This window comes from Fundulus heteroclitus, chromosome 11 (genome assembly GCF_011125445.2).
Source record: "Fundulus heteroclitus isolate FHET01 chromosome 11, MU-UCD_Fhet_4.1, whole genome shotgun sequence".
Classification (NCBI taxonomy): Eukaryota; Metazoa; Chordata; class Actinopteri; order Cyprinodontiformes; family Fundulidae; genus Fundulus; species Fundulus heteroclitus.
Genome location: NC_046371.1, coordinates 32,169,429 through 32,186,626, shown reverse-complemented (window position 1 = coordinate 32,186,626; position 17,198 = coordinate 32,169,429). Strand labels below are relative to the sequence as shown.

Below are 17,198 nucleotides of genomic sequence, written 5' to 3'. Positions count from 1 at the left end.
TCTTTGCTAACTCACCCACCTGTAATTTATTTCACTTGTGTAATGGTTTGGTTTTCAAAGCTCCACATTTTACATTTTATCCGCAATGTCTTTCTAGGTTTGGAATTTACCATTTTTTAATCTCCGTCCATCCTCCTTTTAACAAACCAGTAGGTGCATACCTAAAATCCGTCAAGATATACACGTTTCCAGTGACAAGCTGATAACCAACTGTTATCTATAAAAATCCTATTTTGCTGGGATGAGATAGCAATTTAAAAAAAATAAATAGCCATGCGAGATCAACATTTGACAGCCTGGTCATGAAGGTAGAGCAGTGTGTCAGACACCTGTACGTTTTGCCTCAGGAGTAAAATAGTCTGACCACAAAACTGGCTACCCTAATTTGCTGAAGATGCAAGGTTTATTTTTATTAAACTAGATCTTGAATTAAATGCAAACTACTTTTAAAACACTGGTGCTTTTAAGACTTTAGTGGCAGTCACCTTTCAAAGTCTTGGGTTTGAATACCTGGGGTCTTTCTGTAGGTCCTCAGTCCAAAAAACACGCATGTTAATTGGTGACTGAAGTGCCCTTGGCCAATGAATGCTAGACAGGCAGCAGTGATCCTGCACAGACAAGAGGCCCAATATAAGTTTGCCATCCAGTTTAAATTTGCCTACAGCTAATTTTTGAAGAAATTCACCTTTAAGCATATCTTGAACAAATTTGTAGTCCAAGGACTAAAAAAATCCTGAGGGCCCCCAAGCCACACTTTGGACACCCTGCTGTCCACTACTCTGGACCACATTGGTAGTTACTGATAAGCTAGTGCCATCTGGTGGTATTTATACAAACCTGCTGTTTTGGTTAGACGATTGAGCACAAAGAAATTATTTTTTTTTAAATAATTCAATGTGTCACTTTAGCTATAGATGTAGTGCACTCAATTAAAAAACACAAAAGCCACTTATTGTGAGCTCACTTTATTAGGTGCATTTGTCATGTTAAGAGTAAATTCATGAAGTGATTTACTGGCCACCCCTGAGACGGAGGACCAGGTGGAGGGTGGACTCCTTCTGGATGTTGTAGTCAGAGAGGGTGCGGCCATCTTCCAGCTGCTTGCCAGCAAAGATCAGCCTCTGCTGGTCAGGGGGGATGCCCTCCTTGTCCTGGATCTTGGCTTTCACGTTCTCAATGGTGTCGCTGGGCTCCACCTCCAGGGTGATGGTCTTGCCAGTGAGGGTCTTGACGAAGATCTGCATCCCACCCCTGAGACGGAGGACCAGGTGGAGGGTGGACTCCTTCTGGATGTTGTAGTCAGAGAGGGTGCGGCCATCTTCCAGCTGTTTGCCAGCAAAGATCAGCCTCTGCTGGTCAGGGGGGATGCCCTCCTTGTCCTGGATCTTTGCCTTGACATTCTCGATGGTGTCGCTGGGCTCCACCTCCAGGGTGATGGTCTTCCCAGTGAGGGTCTTGACGAAGATCTGCATCCCACCCCTGAGACGGAGGACCAGGTGGAGGGTGGACTCCTTCTGGATGTTGTAGTCAGACAGGGTGCGGCCATCTTCCAGCTGCTTGCCAGCAAAGATCAGCCTCTGCTGGTCAGGGGGGATGCCCTCCTTGTCCTGGATCTTGGCTTTCACATTCTCGATGGTGTCGCTGGGCTCCACCTCCAGGGTGATGGTCTTGCCAGTGAGGGTCTTGACAAAGATCTGCATGTTTGCAACCTCTGTGTGAGAAGAAAATAAGTAAAATCAGTTATTTTATCATGTGAAATCACTTATAAAAAGCATAAACGCATAGCCTCAGTTTTAAGAATTAATAATTTCTTCTGGAGATGTGTAGTAATTGAAAACGTCTACCACAGCTGATTGTGGGGTTTAAGTGTACTGAGCGAACAGACTGGTAGGAGGGCGGCGATTCGAGCAGAAACGCCATTTTGGAAAAAGCCATTGTTTGCCTTCCTGCTTTCACTCGGATGGATGACACAGCTAGAAATGAAGTCTCGCCATTTCTCAGGACCACCAAAAACAATGTTTTAACGGTGTTACTCAAATTGTCGAGAGAAAAAAAAACTGCCAACAAAATGTCCTGAATTATTCTTGGTTGCTGAGCAGCACTTTACGGTGATCTCTATGAGGCCAACTGGCAGTTTAAAAAAATAAAAACTAGATAAACCGTTAAACCAGTGAATGCTATGAAACGATACAGAAACTGTTCACGAAAACATTCAACTGTATAGTGACCAAAAAATGAAAGCGAAAACACCGTACTTACAGATTTTGTTTCTCTGCTAAGTCAGTCTTACTCTTAAAGATGGCGAACACCGCTCTATGACTGCTGTTGCTTAGGGACGGGGATTTTTATACTGTCAGTGTCCGTCAAATGATATTCATCCGCTCATAAAAATAGTCCCCAGTTTTATTGTCCTGCACTGTTTTTGATTAAATTGTTTATCCTTTACCTCTGTTTTATACATAACATCACACAAAAAAATAAAAAGGAATAATCAAAATAATTAAAACACAGAGTATTCTACAAGCTGATATTTAAATAAATAGCCAATGAACCAGTCTCAGTAAGAACTTGAACATTTTTCACAACAGTGCTTGATATCGCTGATTTCAAGAGCTTTACTTCTCAAACAAAGTTATAATATGTAATATCAAGTGTTTATACAATTCTCTACATTCTTGATTCCCATTTTTTTATCACAAGTTGGAGGTTCTTGCATGAATGCTGACTTGGGTGAGCTTCTCCTACACCTAAAATATAATAATGGGTCCTACAAGACATTCTCACATCTTTTGAGAAAACTAGGAGTCCCATTTCTTTATTTTAGAAACAAACAGGTTTCACATATCAAACCTGTGTTTAAAACTAAACAAGAAATAAATGTTATCAGGTTGAACGTGTGTAGATCAACTAGTTCAGATTTGTAGCGTGACATTCTGAATTTGAGATGGTCAAATGCAGTCCACATTATTTAAATACAGACCAGTAAAATAACTCTTGAATTTATTGCTGCATAGGTTTATTGAGTCAGATAGCAGCTTTAGCAACATTAATTAGCTCTATGTTGTAATGTAGGTCAACATCAGTGATCTCCAAACTATATATTATATTGTCAAGTCATGTTTAATATCTATAATTACAAAAATTACCTGCTTTTTATTATCGGCTCAAATATAAACTAAGCATGCCATATTTGAAATAAACAAATAAGATAAAGAGGTTGTCCGGTGCTCGCTCTGTTATGCTGGCTGCTATAGGCTTAGGCTGCTGGAGAACATCAGGGTCTATTTTTCTCACTCTGCTGAGTTCTCCTCTTGTTCTGTAATTTTGCATTATTTGTTGTTATTTCAACTTTTAACTTTATGTTCTCTCTGTCTTTTTTTCCCCTCCATAGTAGGTACATCAGGTCTGGTGTTCAGTTAGCTGTTACACCATCCAAGGTGCCAGATCATCTGCCATCACCATATAACATAGCAAGAATTCCTGGATCAATTTGTGCTTCTGTGCTTTTTTGTGTCTCTGCTCTGTCTTCTCTAAACCCCAGTCGGTCACACTGTTCACACTGAGCCTGGTTCTGCTGGAGGTTCCTGTTAAAGGGGAGTTTTCCTCTCCATGATCGCAACATGCATGGTCAGTATGCGAGATTGCTGCAAAGCCATGGACAATACTGACTGTCCAGTGTGGCTCTGCTCTTTCAGGAAGAGTGAATGCTGCTAGTCAAGACCCGATGCAACCTGCTGGGTTTCCTTAGATAGGAAACTTTTTGACCAATCTTTCTAGGAGGACAGGAGTCGTTAGGAGGACAACCCTAACGACTCCCCGTTACAGAGGAGTGGACCAGTTTCGATCCAATCTGCTGGCTTATTGGCTTTAACAACCGCCCATTACTAAGGGGTGGACCGGTTTCGGTTGAATTTGCATGTTATCTAAGCCATTACAAGGCCTTTGTTTGGCAATGGTATAAAGCTTGTTACTCCACACTACTCCAGACTTTTTGAATTGAGAAAGCTTCCTGGAGAGGAAGCGAAACGTCTTCTACTACGGATAACGAGTCCAGTTGCTTTGTTTTTTTTTACTTTTTCTTGGAAGGGGACTTATGGTATGGAGATTGGATTTTACCAGGAATGTGGGGAAAGGGTCCAGGGCGCAGGTGGGTGGTTTCATCATTTTGATGACGTCCTCAACCTCTCGCTGTGAGGTGACCAAAAAACAGCGAAGAGGTTGGGAAATCCCAGGTTGTGGGTCAGCAGTTGGGCCAGGCAGTGTGGAGAAACTGGGTAGCAGGGAGTGGATGGTATCTACTTTTTTGCTGAAAAAAGTGATACAATTGTTGCACCTCTCTTTTGTGTCTTCTGTATGAGAGCGAGTTTGTGGTTTGAGGATGTAATTTATGGTTGAGAAAAGTTGCTTGGAGTTGCCAGGGCTGTTGTTGATTATGTTAGAATAGAACTGTGAACATGCATCTCTCAAGGACCTTGTCCTTGTCATCTGTTTATGTTCCCTCCTCACAGAATGTTGTCCTGGGTGGGGAGCCATGGATCAACGAAAAAAACTTCTACAAAAACATGCTGTTCAAGAACCTACATCTAAAAAGAGCCAACAAGGCAAGGCAAGGCAAGGCAAATTTATTTATAAAGCACAATTCAGTACAAGACAATACAAAGTGCTTTACATGATTAAGATATAGCAAAAGAATAAAATGTAGATAGAAAATAGAATGAAAGCAAGTAGGGATAGAATGTAGTAACAAAAAAAGAACATTAAAAACAGTAAAACTGTTTAACTAGAACAGTCAAAGGCAATTTTAAACAAATGTGTTTTTAATCCTGATTTAAAGGAACTCAGGCTTTCAGCACTTTTACAGTTTTCTGGAAGTTATTTCCAGATAAGCGGAGCATAGGAACTAAATGCTGCTTCTCCTTGTTTAGTTCTGGTTCTAGGTATGCAGAGTAGGCTGGAGCCAGAAGACCTTAGTGGTCTGAATGGTTGATACACTGATAACAAGTCTGTGGTGTATTTAGGTGCTAGGCCATTTAGAGATTTATAGACTAACAGAATTATTTTAAAGTCTATTCTCTGAGATATAGGGAGCCAGTGTAAGGACTTTAGAACTGGGGTGATGTGCTCTACTTTCTTAGTCTTAGTGAGGACGCGGGCAGCAGCGTTCTGAATCAGCTGCAGCTGTCTGATCCACTTTTTAGGAAGACCTGTGAAAACACCGTTGCAGTAATCAATTCAACTAAAAATAAACGCATGGATTAGTTTTTCCAGATCCTGCTGAGACATTAGTCCTTTAATCCTGGAAATGTTCCTCAGGTGATAGAAAGCCGATCTTGTAACTGTCTTTAGATGCTTTTGGAGGTTCAGGTCTGAGTCCATCTCTACTCCCAGATTTCGGGCCTGATTAGTGGTTTTTAGCTGAAGCGACTGAAGCTATGTGCTAACTTTTGATCTTTCCTCTATTGGTCCGAATGTTATTACTTCAGTTTTGTTTTTATTCAGTTGAAGAAAATTTTGGCACATCCACGTATTGATTTCTTCTAGGCATTTACTCAGTGCTTGAATGGGTTCATAGTCACCTGGTGACATGGTGATGTAGAGCTGTGTGTCGTCTGCATAGTTATGGTAACTGATGTTGTTGTTTTTTATGATCTGGGCTAAAGGGAGCATGTAGATATTGAATAGGAGGGGACCCAGGATGGACCCTTGGGGAACCCCACATGTGATTTTTGTCATCTCTGATGTAAAATTACCTACTGATACAAAAAATTCCCTGTCCTTTAAGTAGGATTTAAACCAGTTGAGAGCTGTACCAGAGAGGCCGACCCAGTTCTCCAGGCGTTCTAACAGAATGGAGTAATCGACAGTATCAAATGCTGCACTGAGGTCCAATAGAACCAGCACGGTGGTTCTTCCACAGTCTGTATTTATATGGATGTCATTAAACACCTTGATAAGGGCGGTCTCTGTACTAGCTGAGCACGGAAACCTGACTGGAAAACATCAAAGCGGCTGGTCGTAGTTAAGAAGGTGTTTAATTGTTGAAATACAGCTTTTTCAATGATCTCACTGATAAAGGGGAGGTTTGAGATGGGCCTGTAGTTCTGTAGTAGAAGTTTGTCTAAATTGTTCTTTTTCAGCAGTGGTTTGATAATTGCTGTTTTTAGGGACTGGGGGAAAACACCTGACAGAAGGGACGCGTTTATTAGCTTAGTCAAATCAGTCCCTAGTACAGGTAAAACTTTTTTAAAGAAAGCTGTGGGGAGAACATCAAGGCAGCTGGAGGAGGAACTTAACTGCTGAAAGATCTGCTCTAAGCTTTTGGAGTTTATTTGGCTGAATTGGGACATTTGGTCAAAATCAATTCTGGTGGGAGACAACTTTGGTACTGAACTTAGTATGGATGTACAAACAGATCCTCTAATCTTTTGGATTTTTTCAGTAAAGAAGTTAGCAAATTCATTGCAGGCCCTGGTGGAGTGGAGTTCGGAAGCCACGGACACAGGAGGATTTGTTAACCTGTCGACTGTGGCAAATAATACACGAGCATTATTAATGTTTTTCTTGATGATCTCTGAGAAGAAAGATTCTCTTGCATTTTTCAGTTGTAAGTTATATCTGTAAAGTCTCTCTTTATAGATGTCATAGTGAACCTGAAGTCTGTTCTTTCTCCACCTGCGTTCAGCTTTCCGACATTCGCTTTTTTCACTTCTAACTGCTGGAGCATTTCTCCAAGGAGATTTTTTCTTCCCGGAAAAAACCTTCACTTTGACTGGAGCAATGCAGTTAATGATGTCTGACACTTTAGGCTGAAAGTTATCTACTGGCTCATCTACTGAGTTGCAGCCCAAGGTTGAGGTAGCAGAGTAAGCATGAATAAAAGTTTCTGTGGCATTGTCCTTAAAGGTGCGTTTTCTTACGATGTCCCTTTGGCTAAATGAGTCACTGGAAATGATACATTCAAAGGTAACGGAGAAGTGATCGGATAAGGCAACATCAGTTACATTGACCTGTGAAATGTTTAGACATTTAGTGATGATCAAGTCTAAAATATGTCCCTGCTTGTGTGTTTGCTGTTTAACATTCTGAGTTAAACCAAAGTTTCTAAGTGTGTCACACAGTTCTTTTGCACTTCTGTCTTCAGGGTTGTCGACGTGAAAGTTGAAGTCACCCACAATAATTTAACAGTCATAGTCAACGCATATCACAGACAAGAGGTCACTAAAATCCTTAAAAAAATTTGGTGTGGACTTAGGAGGCCTGTACACATTTAGAAACATAGTTGGTACCGGGCTCTTTACCTTGAGAGCCAAATGTTCAAAAGAGTCAAATTTTCCCAAAAACACCTTTTTACACTTTAGTGAATCATTAAACAATGTTTCTACTCCTCCACCTTTCCTTTGCTGTCTGCTCTCACAAAGGAAAGTGTAGTTTGGAGGTGTTGACTCCATCAGTATAACTTCTTCATTAGATTCATGTAACCATGTTTCTGTTAAAAACATAACATCAAGATTGTTGTCAATAATAAAGTCATTAATTAAAAGGGATTTTCCTGACAGAGATCTAATGTTTAATAAACCTAGTTTATATGATTTGGTGGTTGATGATGTCTCTGTGGCAGGTTGCATCTGACAGTTTATGACTTTCAAGTATTTGTTCCTGTTTATCCTTTTGTTTTTCTTTTTTCTGCCACGTATCATCACAGATATTCCATAATCCCCGGCAAAAGACCCAAGCTGATTCTGGAAACTGTCATGTCTGATAAACGTGCAGCGAGGGCCCGCTGTGTATCACAGCGAAGTAATCTGAAGGTCTTGAGGACAGGCATGTTCCGTGATACGTAGAGGAGGATCTGGGGCTCTGCGGCCTTTGGTTGATGCTGGTTTAGTCACAGAGCTGTGGTTATGTGGAGAGGATGTCATCTGTTGGCCAATCTTAAATACTTTGTTCATGTTGGGAGAAAATTCCACAAAAGGAACCTCTGGGCTTTGTGGAGAAGAAGGGGAGGCGGGTGAAGTCTGGACTGGTGTTCGTAACGATGGAGGTTCTTGGTCCTCTCTTTGTCCTGCTGAGATCTGGGATGGATCCTCCTGTAGCTCTGACGAAGCCTCTTTCTGTGTCATCTTTCTGGCCATCTTTATCTTGGCTTGTTCGGGCTGCACTGGGCTTATCATTAGTTTTGGCACTGGATGTACTTTGTTTTGGGACAAAGCTGATGGCGTATGGTTCACAGAATAGAAGATGTTTGAAATCAGCCGTTTTGTACCTGACCTATTTAAAGAGAAGCCATTGCTGCTAAACAGATGTCTTCTTTCCCAGAAGATGTTAAAGTTGTCTATGAAGGTTACAGTTGTTTGTTTGCATGTTTTTTCCAGCCATTTGTTTAGCATCAGAATTGTGGAAAAAATCTCGTCTCCACAAGTAACGGGTGGGAGAGGGCCGCTGAGAAGCACCTTGACATTAAGGCCATGAACTAGGTTCAACAAATGAATGTAATCCTCTTTCAATACTTCTGATTTTCTTATCCGATTGACGTCGCCCAGGGCTTCAGCTTGTATTATGAGTTTTTCCAAGGTCGGGCGTTCTTTCAAGATCCTCAGAAGGTTGTCTGATATTTCAGACACAAGGCCAAAGTTTGAAGGGTTATAAATCAACACCTCTGTGTTTTTCTTGTTACAGAAATGTTTAATCCCCCTTACAGATCCATTGCATAATATCAGGGTCCTTGGCCCTGTGGCATGTCTTTTCTGTGATGTCTTAAGACATCACAGAAAAGTTCTAATTAGAACGAAAATCGTTGACATACCTCTGATTGTTGTTGTGATCCTCCTTGGTCACATTTTGGAGCGGAGCGAATCTGTTTCGTAATGTAATTCCAGCATTTCCAGCAGGTGTACTCCTATCATTTGTTTTGAGAACAGCTCGTTGTTGTTTCATTTGTCTTGGGACATCTCTTTGTAGTCTCGGCCAGTTTTCTTTTTCTGGGTGCGGGGTTCGTTGATCCTTTGGTCTTGCACCCAGAGTGATTCAAGGAATCTCATTTTCCTCCGGGGACTGTTTGTTCGCTGAGTCGCTGGGCTGGTGGTCATCATTCAGAATCACAGGCAGGGTTGTTTCATTTCCATGCGTGGCGTTTACATCATAATTCACTTCGAGTCGACAGATTTTCAGTTCCATAACAACTATCTTCTGTAAAAGCTTGTCAAAGTCCATTGTGGTGAAGGTAGGCATCCTTTGAATCGGATGGTTCTTCTTCATATCCGCTTCATGTTGAAGTCTTTCCATAAGAGCATTTTTCCTGAGAACTGCCTCCTCTGGGCTGTTGTAAAGAGGCATCTTGTGTGGATTAGCTGAAAACTAAAATAGTCCACACGGGGAAAAAAAATCAAAATCAAAAATAAATCACAGAAAATAAATAAAATAAAATAATTAAATCCAACTTTCTGTAATTTTGGTTAAGAGATAAAAAGGAGATAAAAAGGGAGGAAAATTCAAGCAAGCAGGGAGCAGAGAGAAGAGCGTCCGAGTAGGACAACAACACAACAATAGTTACCTTAGACGTTTTCATTTTGTTGTGCTTCGCTGGTTGAATGGGCAGTTTCAGGCCCTGTTAATACAACTGCAATTTCTAATTCCAATGGAAAAGTTTGGGTCTCTTTGTACATTTTATTTGCACGACAATGGCAAATGTTTTCTCTGACAACGGCACAGTTTGGGAGCGGGTCACTTGGGGGCTTGCGCCTATCTCCAGCAGTCATTGGGCGAGGGGTGGTGTACACTCTGGACCTGTTGCCAGTCCATTACAGGCTAAAATGTGATCCAGATTTCTTAATAAAATAAAATCTTTAAATTCCTATTGACTGAACTGTACAATAAGCAATAGAATACCAGTCTAGGTAAAATCAACAGGTAAATTTTTAATGGCCTGTGTCGCCCCATGACAGAATGGCACCCTGAGCCAAATGCCTTAACATCATATCAAAAAACCACCACTGTTTATAGGCAAACAGAAAATATCTGTTATCGGCCGTTAACAAATGCCTCTGGAAACGTTTTATTTAAAATATTTGTTTCATTAGCACCACTGCAATTTGTAAAAAATAATTTATTACCCTAGCTTCTCCTAATCATGATCAACAACACCAAAGCAGACATCAAGACAGTATTATGAGCCACAGAATTCTGCAATGGGGGTGTTTAGGAAAGTTATTACTGGATTGTTTGGTGAAAAACACACCCAAGTGTAAGGCTGCTGCTCAAAACGATTAAAGAAACACTTTTTAGTCAGTGTCTAATATGAACTTTCTGGAGTATTGATCTGGTCAGTTCAGCAGTACAGGAGGGTGATAATCAGTGTCAGCTGGTCTGGTGTTAATTAATTTAACAACAGGTGAACTAAAGGAGAAACAATGACGTGACGCCAAAAGCAACATTCGGTTCACACTCCTTTCCATTAGGTAGCGGTAATGCATGTTTAAGTTGTTTACCAACCACCATTGAAAAAAATCACAATAGAAGTAAAAGAAGAAAAAAAGAAAGCAGGATTAGTTCTGGAGGCCACAGACATTTTTCAGCCCTCGGTTTTAACTGCTTTTAAGTAGTTTTGACCAGGGACAGTGACACTACCGACACCATGAGGCGACAACTGGACCATACAAAGGTTGCACAGGCAGTCTAACTCCACCAGGATGGCACATCAATATGGGCTGTTGCCAGGTCTGCTGTGTCTCCCAGCAGTCTCAGGACCATGGAAGAGATTCCAGTGGACAGAATAGCAGGACAGGGCCGTTGGAGGTTGGTAAATCCATCAGCAGGACTGGTAGCTGCTCCTTTGTGGAAGGAGGAACAAGATGAATTCTGCCAGAGCCCTGCAAAATGACCTCCACAATGACCTGTGAATTTTTCTGACCAAACCACTAGATACAGACTTCAAGAGGGTGGGATGAGGGCCCAACATCCTCTAGGCCCTGTGCTCCCTGCCCAACACCATGAGCCCCGAAGCTTTGAATGTTATGCTGCCTGAAACATCATTTGGCATGATAGGTTTAGTGGTGGGTCAGTGCTAGTCTGGGCAGGCATCTCCATAGTGACGCACAGACCTGTACAGGTTAAATGATGGCACCCTGACAGCCATGACGTATCAGGATGAAGTCCTCAGACCCATTGTCACACCTTTTACTGGTGCACGATGGCCTTGGCAAGAGTATGCTGGCAGTTCCTGGAGGATGAAGAAATTGATTCCACTGACTAGCCTCCACACTTCCTGACCTAAATTCACCAGATCTCTGGCCGGGTATCACGTTGATTGTATTAATATCAAATGATGCGGCATCTTTTTGTTCCTGACCCATTTCATATCAGTGCTCCTTTTTTCTAAACAGTGTATTTCATTAGTTGAGCATTTACTTAATAGAAGCATAACAGAAAAACAGATTTATTTCTTAATTATACTTTATATAGTGTCTCCAAAAAAATTAAACTATGAAACTTATATGAACCTTGGTGAGACTTGACAGGACTGGAACAATCTGATTCGACATTAAACAGTTTTGCAGAGCACTGCAGTTGATTTACCTTCAGAATTGTCGTATGCAATCGTAAAATTAGATTTCCATATCGAGCTAAGGCAACACATCCAGGTAACTCGCCATTTTAACTCTTAAGAAAATTTCTCATATCTTGCATTTTTAACTCATAACCCTATGGAGTGTCTATTCTACCTTCTATGGTTATGCAGTCTATGTTGGTGTGTTGGCCTAATTTCCAAAATGGAGGTGTGCCCAAGCGACAGAAAATTAGATGCCACAATTTTCAGTAGTAAAACATGGATGAACCTTTTAGTGTTTTATTACACTGAATGCTTGGTTTTGTCTAAGTCTTTTCTGAACTCATGCCATAATTCAAAGTTTAATATTTACATTATACAAAAAAAAGTTAACCATAAAAATATAAATGTCCTAAACTGAACAAAGCTGTTTAACTCCCTGGGCTTGGTAGCACACTGCTTTAAAGTGCTTCCTAAATTGAATACAAGTGGATTTTTTTTTGGCATTTATTTTAATTATCTTGATCAATTTGACAGTCACATGTGTTTTTCTACTTTGGGTTCATAGGAGTGTTCACATCACTGCTTTTCATCTGTACTGCATCATTTAAAAGTCACTGGACAATGATTATCATTTTTAATGGAACAGACTTCAGACAAATGAACCACACCAGAAAGAACAGTTTAACCTTTTATTAAGTGGATGGAACACACACACTTTGGTCACTTAAGTTGTACTTTTACATGTCAAACAAATGTGGACATGAGAAATATGTTGGAGAACATGGAATCATTTTTTTTATTTTTCACTGGCCACCCCTGAGACGGAGGACCAGGTGGAGGGTGGACTCCTTCTGGATGTTGTAGTCAGACAGGGTGCGGCCATCTTCCAGCTGCTTGCCAGCAAAGATCAGCCTCTGCTGGTCAGGGGGGATGCCCTCCTTGTCCTGGATCTTGGCTTTCACATTCTCGATGGTGTCGCTGGGCTCCACCTCCAGGGTGATGGTCTTGCCAGTGAGGGTCTTGACGAAGATCTGCATCCCACCCCTGAGACGGAGGACCAGGTGGAGGGTGGACTCCTTCTGGATGTTGTAGTCAGAGAGGGTGCGGCCATCTTCCAGCTGTTTGCCAGCAAAGATCAGCCTCTGCTGGTCAGGGGGGATGCCCTCCTTGTCCTGGATCTTTGCCTTGACGTTCTCGATGGTGTCGCTGGGCTCCACCTCCAGGGTGATGGTCTTCCCAGTGAGGGTCTTGACGAAGATCTGCATCCCACCCCTGAGACGGAGGACCAGGTGGAGGGTGGACTCCTTCTGGATGTTGTAGTCAGAGAGGGTGCGGCCATCTTCCAGCTGTTTGCCAGCAAAGATCAGCCTCTGCTGGTCAGGTGGGATGCCCTCCTTGTCCTGGATCTTGGCTTTCACATTCTCGATGGTGTCGCTGGGCTCCACCTCCAGGGTGATGGTCTTGCCAGTCAGGGTCTTGACGAAGATCTGCATCCCACCCCTCAGACGGAGGACCAGGTGGAGGGTGGACTCCTTCTGGATGTTGTAGTCAGACAGGGTGCGGCCATCTTCCAGCTGCTTGCCAGCAAAGATCAGCCTCTGCTGGTCAGGGGGGATGCCCTCCTTGTCCTGGATCTTGGCTTTCACGTTCTCGATGGTGTCGCTGGGCTCCACCTCCAGGGTGATGGTCTTGCCAGTGAGGGTCTTGACGAAGATCTGCATCCCACCCCTGAGACGGAGGACCAGGTGGAGGGTGGATTCTTTCTGGATGTTGTAGTCAGAGAGGGTGCGGCCATCTTCCAGCTGTTTGCCAGCAAAGATCAGCCTCTGCTGGTCAGGGGGGATGCCCTCCTTGTCCTGGATCTTGGCTTTCACGTTCTCGATGGTGTCGCTGGGCTCCACCTCCAGGGTGATGGTCTTGCCAGTGAGGGTCTTGACGAAGATCTGCATCCCACCCCTAAGACGGAGGACCAGGTGGAGGGTGGACTTCTTTCTGGATGTTGTAGTCAGAGAGGGTGCGGCCATCTTCCAGCTGTTTGCCAGCAAAGATCAGCCTCTGCTGGTCAGGGGGGATGCCCTCCTTGTCCTGGATCTTAGCTTTCACATTCTCAATGGTGTCGCTGGGCTCCACCTCCAGGGTGATGGTCTTGCCAGTGAGGGTCTTGACAAAGATTTGCATGGTGAACCTTCATAAAAAATAAAAATAAAGGAGAATTGGAAAAAATGAAAATAATCCACCATGTGATACTACATATGTACCACACTGGTAAAAAAAAAAAAAAAAAAAACATACACAGTAAATAATAATAATAATTAATGAGTGAGTGAGCGCGCACGCGCTCGCACACACAGTGCCGCGCCTTAGCAACCACTGAAAGGCCGAGCGCCATTTTGAGCTCACAGACCTTTGTTCGTCAGTTACCCCGTAATGGCCGAAACATAAAATGTCGAGCCACTGAAAATGCTGAGAAATGCTAGACAACGTCTATGTACAAGCCAAAAGTAACAGTATACTTAATTAAACATACACAGCGGTCTCCGACAAAATTAAAATGGCGTACGTTACTAACGTAAGTATAATTTAAAACCCTCAAAAACACTAAAAAGCAAACAAGAATCATTAAACTACTAAATTCAGATGTAACATAAAATACAATGTACAATAGCACTGACGTTAATGTGTACTTACAGCTTTGTATAACTGCTTAAGACTTCTGTAAACGTCTACTTGCTTCGTCTTCTTCTGCTGAATGACTGCAACCAGCAGCCGACACTACGTTTTATACCAAGCTGTGCCTGGCTGGCATATCCCTCCGCATAGAAAAGTAGTTCTTTTCCCAATCCCAAAACGGCAACCTTTCAGTAAAAATAATTTGGGTTTGTATTCTGGTACCCTATTTTAAAACCTAACATTTAACATTTATTGGAATCGGATGTTTCAAAAGATTGTGTTAAAATATTAGGAAACACGAAATTTCCCCAGTGGCGGAATGATATCATACGGGTAGTCAAGGCTCAGTCGCGAGAATCTTCCAGAAACGCCACGACAACAAGAACTTTCTCCGAGTCTTCTGATTGGATGGCACAGATGTTTGTTTGCCTTGTGATTGGTTGCTGAGTAACAGTAAGTAATGCACGATGACTGGCATATTTTGTAACTATAGTGTTATAACACATCCCTTTTAACTAGTATACGTGAGCTTTGTAGACTATTGCTTTTATAGGTCTTTTGCGGTGAAATGTGGATTCAAGAGATCTCAGTTTCGATTTAGACGGAGTACAACACCGCATCTTGACGTCTTTTTTATCAAGCCAGAATTTATCAGAACAGTACCCGGAAGAACAATGTACCCAGATATGACCTTATGTGGCAGATCAAGCATGTTGGCCGTGGCGGTTAAGCTAGAGCAGCTATACTTTTCCTAATATATTCTAATTTACCCAATGGCTCACATGAAAATGTCCTCGAGTACGTTTGCCACTCGCTGAATAGGTTCCATTATCTTTTCTATTTTTTTAATCATAATTCTTAATCATAATTTCAGATTGTTCCAAGGTCAAGATAATGACAGTCTCGTCATATCAGGATGTTTTTTAATCTTTCTAGCTTGCGCATCGTTGACAATTTGTCCTTTGACGTTCGAAAACTCCCTGATCTAAACATGTTGCTGACTAATGGCCGAAAGCTTTAGGGACGTTTTCAGAAACATTCACTGAACGATCTGTTAAGACTTCAAGCATTTGCAGTTGTGGCTTGTGGTGAGTCACAGAAACAAAATGAGACGCCTAAAAAAATGACTTAACAAGAAGAATCTATTTTTAATTTGATATAACATGAAGAAAGGAGCTGCAGATAAGGCTCGGTTGCCTACTTTGTATCTATTTTTGGGTCACAGGTTGGATAACAGCCCTGACAGTATGCATTAGTTATGTATTTGGGTCACAGATTCCCTGAGCCCACCCATCCAGGGCAGGGGGACCATGTCATATGACACTGATCTGGTGATCTGCCACATGACTGCTGGCCAACATCAAGCAGGCTCAGGATCTGGTTCAACCTCCAAGGAATGTGTTTGTTCCAGTCTGCTGTACTTTGCCCTGCCCCTTGCTGGAAATAATTATCAGCTCTTCTCAGCCAGTTTCAGGAAAAACAACTTATCAAGCAAGAACTAGGTCTAGCCCATAGACCGTATGTACAATCTAGCAGGCGTCCTTTTCACCTTTTCAGTGATCTGTTGCCTGCGCAATGAGCATATTCAGCAGTTGCGATAAATCTTATCTCGGTCAAAGGTCTTCTTTGTGATTGTGAAACTTATCAGTGTCGCACCTTGATCAGGCTCCCTGTGATTTCCTTGACGGGATGACTGGAACACTCTTGCAGAGGCTAGATCAACAGGTTTCGCAACAGACACGTCACGCAAGTTTCAACTGAACTTTTATGTAAGTGTTGCGGAAATAGGCCGCAGTTTATTTACCACATGTACCTGAAGCAAGGGTAAGGGAACCTAGGTAACTTATACTGTTTTTGTTCCTCTTATTTTTAGAATGGACCTGGTGAAACATTCGGGTGGATGCCACTGTGGAGCTGTTAGATTTGAAGTCTGGAGTTCCCCTGACCTTCATGTTTTTCACTGCAAGTGTGTATCATTAATCTCGTCTCACGACACTGTTCTGTTCCGATCTTAAAACAGTTAGGTGTTATGTCTGTAAATAGTGGACTAAAGGGCAACACTTTCATGCAGAATTGTACTGAAACAATGCTGAATGTGCAGTTTCCAGGCATACAGTCTCTGTCATATATAAAAACCACAAACTTCATTCTTTGTTGGGATTACCTTTAATGTGACAGACTGACAAAAACTAGCCCCTGTCAAGCTTCATTCCAGAGCTGCCTTGTATTGATCTCCACCTAGTTTCTTATCAGTCATAAGATAAAGGAAAAGCACTCCCACAGCATGAGGTTTCACAGTGGAAATGGTCTATTCTGAAGCCAAAAGTTCAGTTTTGCTCTCATCTGACCAGATACCACAAACAGGACTTCTTACCTGTTGTATCAATGGCTGTCTTTTTGTCCCTTTTCCAGAATGGACAATAGTAGCTGTTGTGATGACTACTTTAGTAAATAATCTCCTTGCCTGGCATTTTTTTTAACATCTTCGTGATGTTCAAAGTGTGCAATATCGTTTTATAACCTAACGCTGCGTGAAACTTCTCCAGAACCTTTCCCCTGACCTGTCTGCCGTGTACCTTGGTCTTCATGATGCTGTTTGCCCATTAATAATCTCCAACACACCTCTGGAGCCTTCCCAGGACGGCTGCATGTAGATTGAGATTCAATTACACACAAGTTTACTCCATGTACTAATGAGATTATTTCTGAATGTTGCACTGGATTTTATTCATGGGTACCATAAGTAAAGCGGGCCAAATATAAATGCGGTTTACTTTAAAGGTTTTTGTATCCTCTTCCTCCTACTTTACAATTATGTTCAACTAAGATGATCCACAACGTAAAATCCCTATGACATACAAGAAAGCTTGTGCTTGTAAAGTGATAAAATTTGTAAAAGTTCAAGGAGTATGCTGCATTTCCAAGGGACTGTAAAATATTAAACTCATTTATCTGTCCCCAGCTGTAGCATTTGCATAAAAAA

General features: G+C 42.0%; 1 protein-coding gene across 1 annotated transcript; it reads right to left on the bottom strand.

The window, feature by feature from the left end:
• Positions 1–949: 949 nt before the first annotated feature.
• On the bottom strand, positions 950–14,339 carry ubb (ubiquitin B). The gene is given in 4 exon segments (XM_036143395.1): positions 950–1,493; positions 12,376–13,530; positions 13,532–13,730; positions 14,234–14,339. Coding segments are annotated over 3 exon segments (1,830 nt in total). The 5' UTR covers positions 13,724–13,730; positions 14,234–14,339; the 3' UTR covers positions 950–1,010.
• Between the last annotated feature and the right edge of the window lie 2,859 nt (positions 14,340–17,198).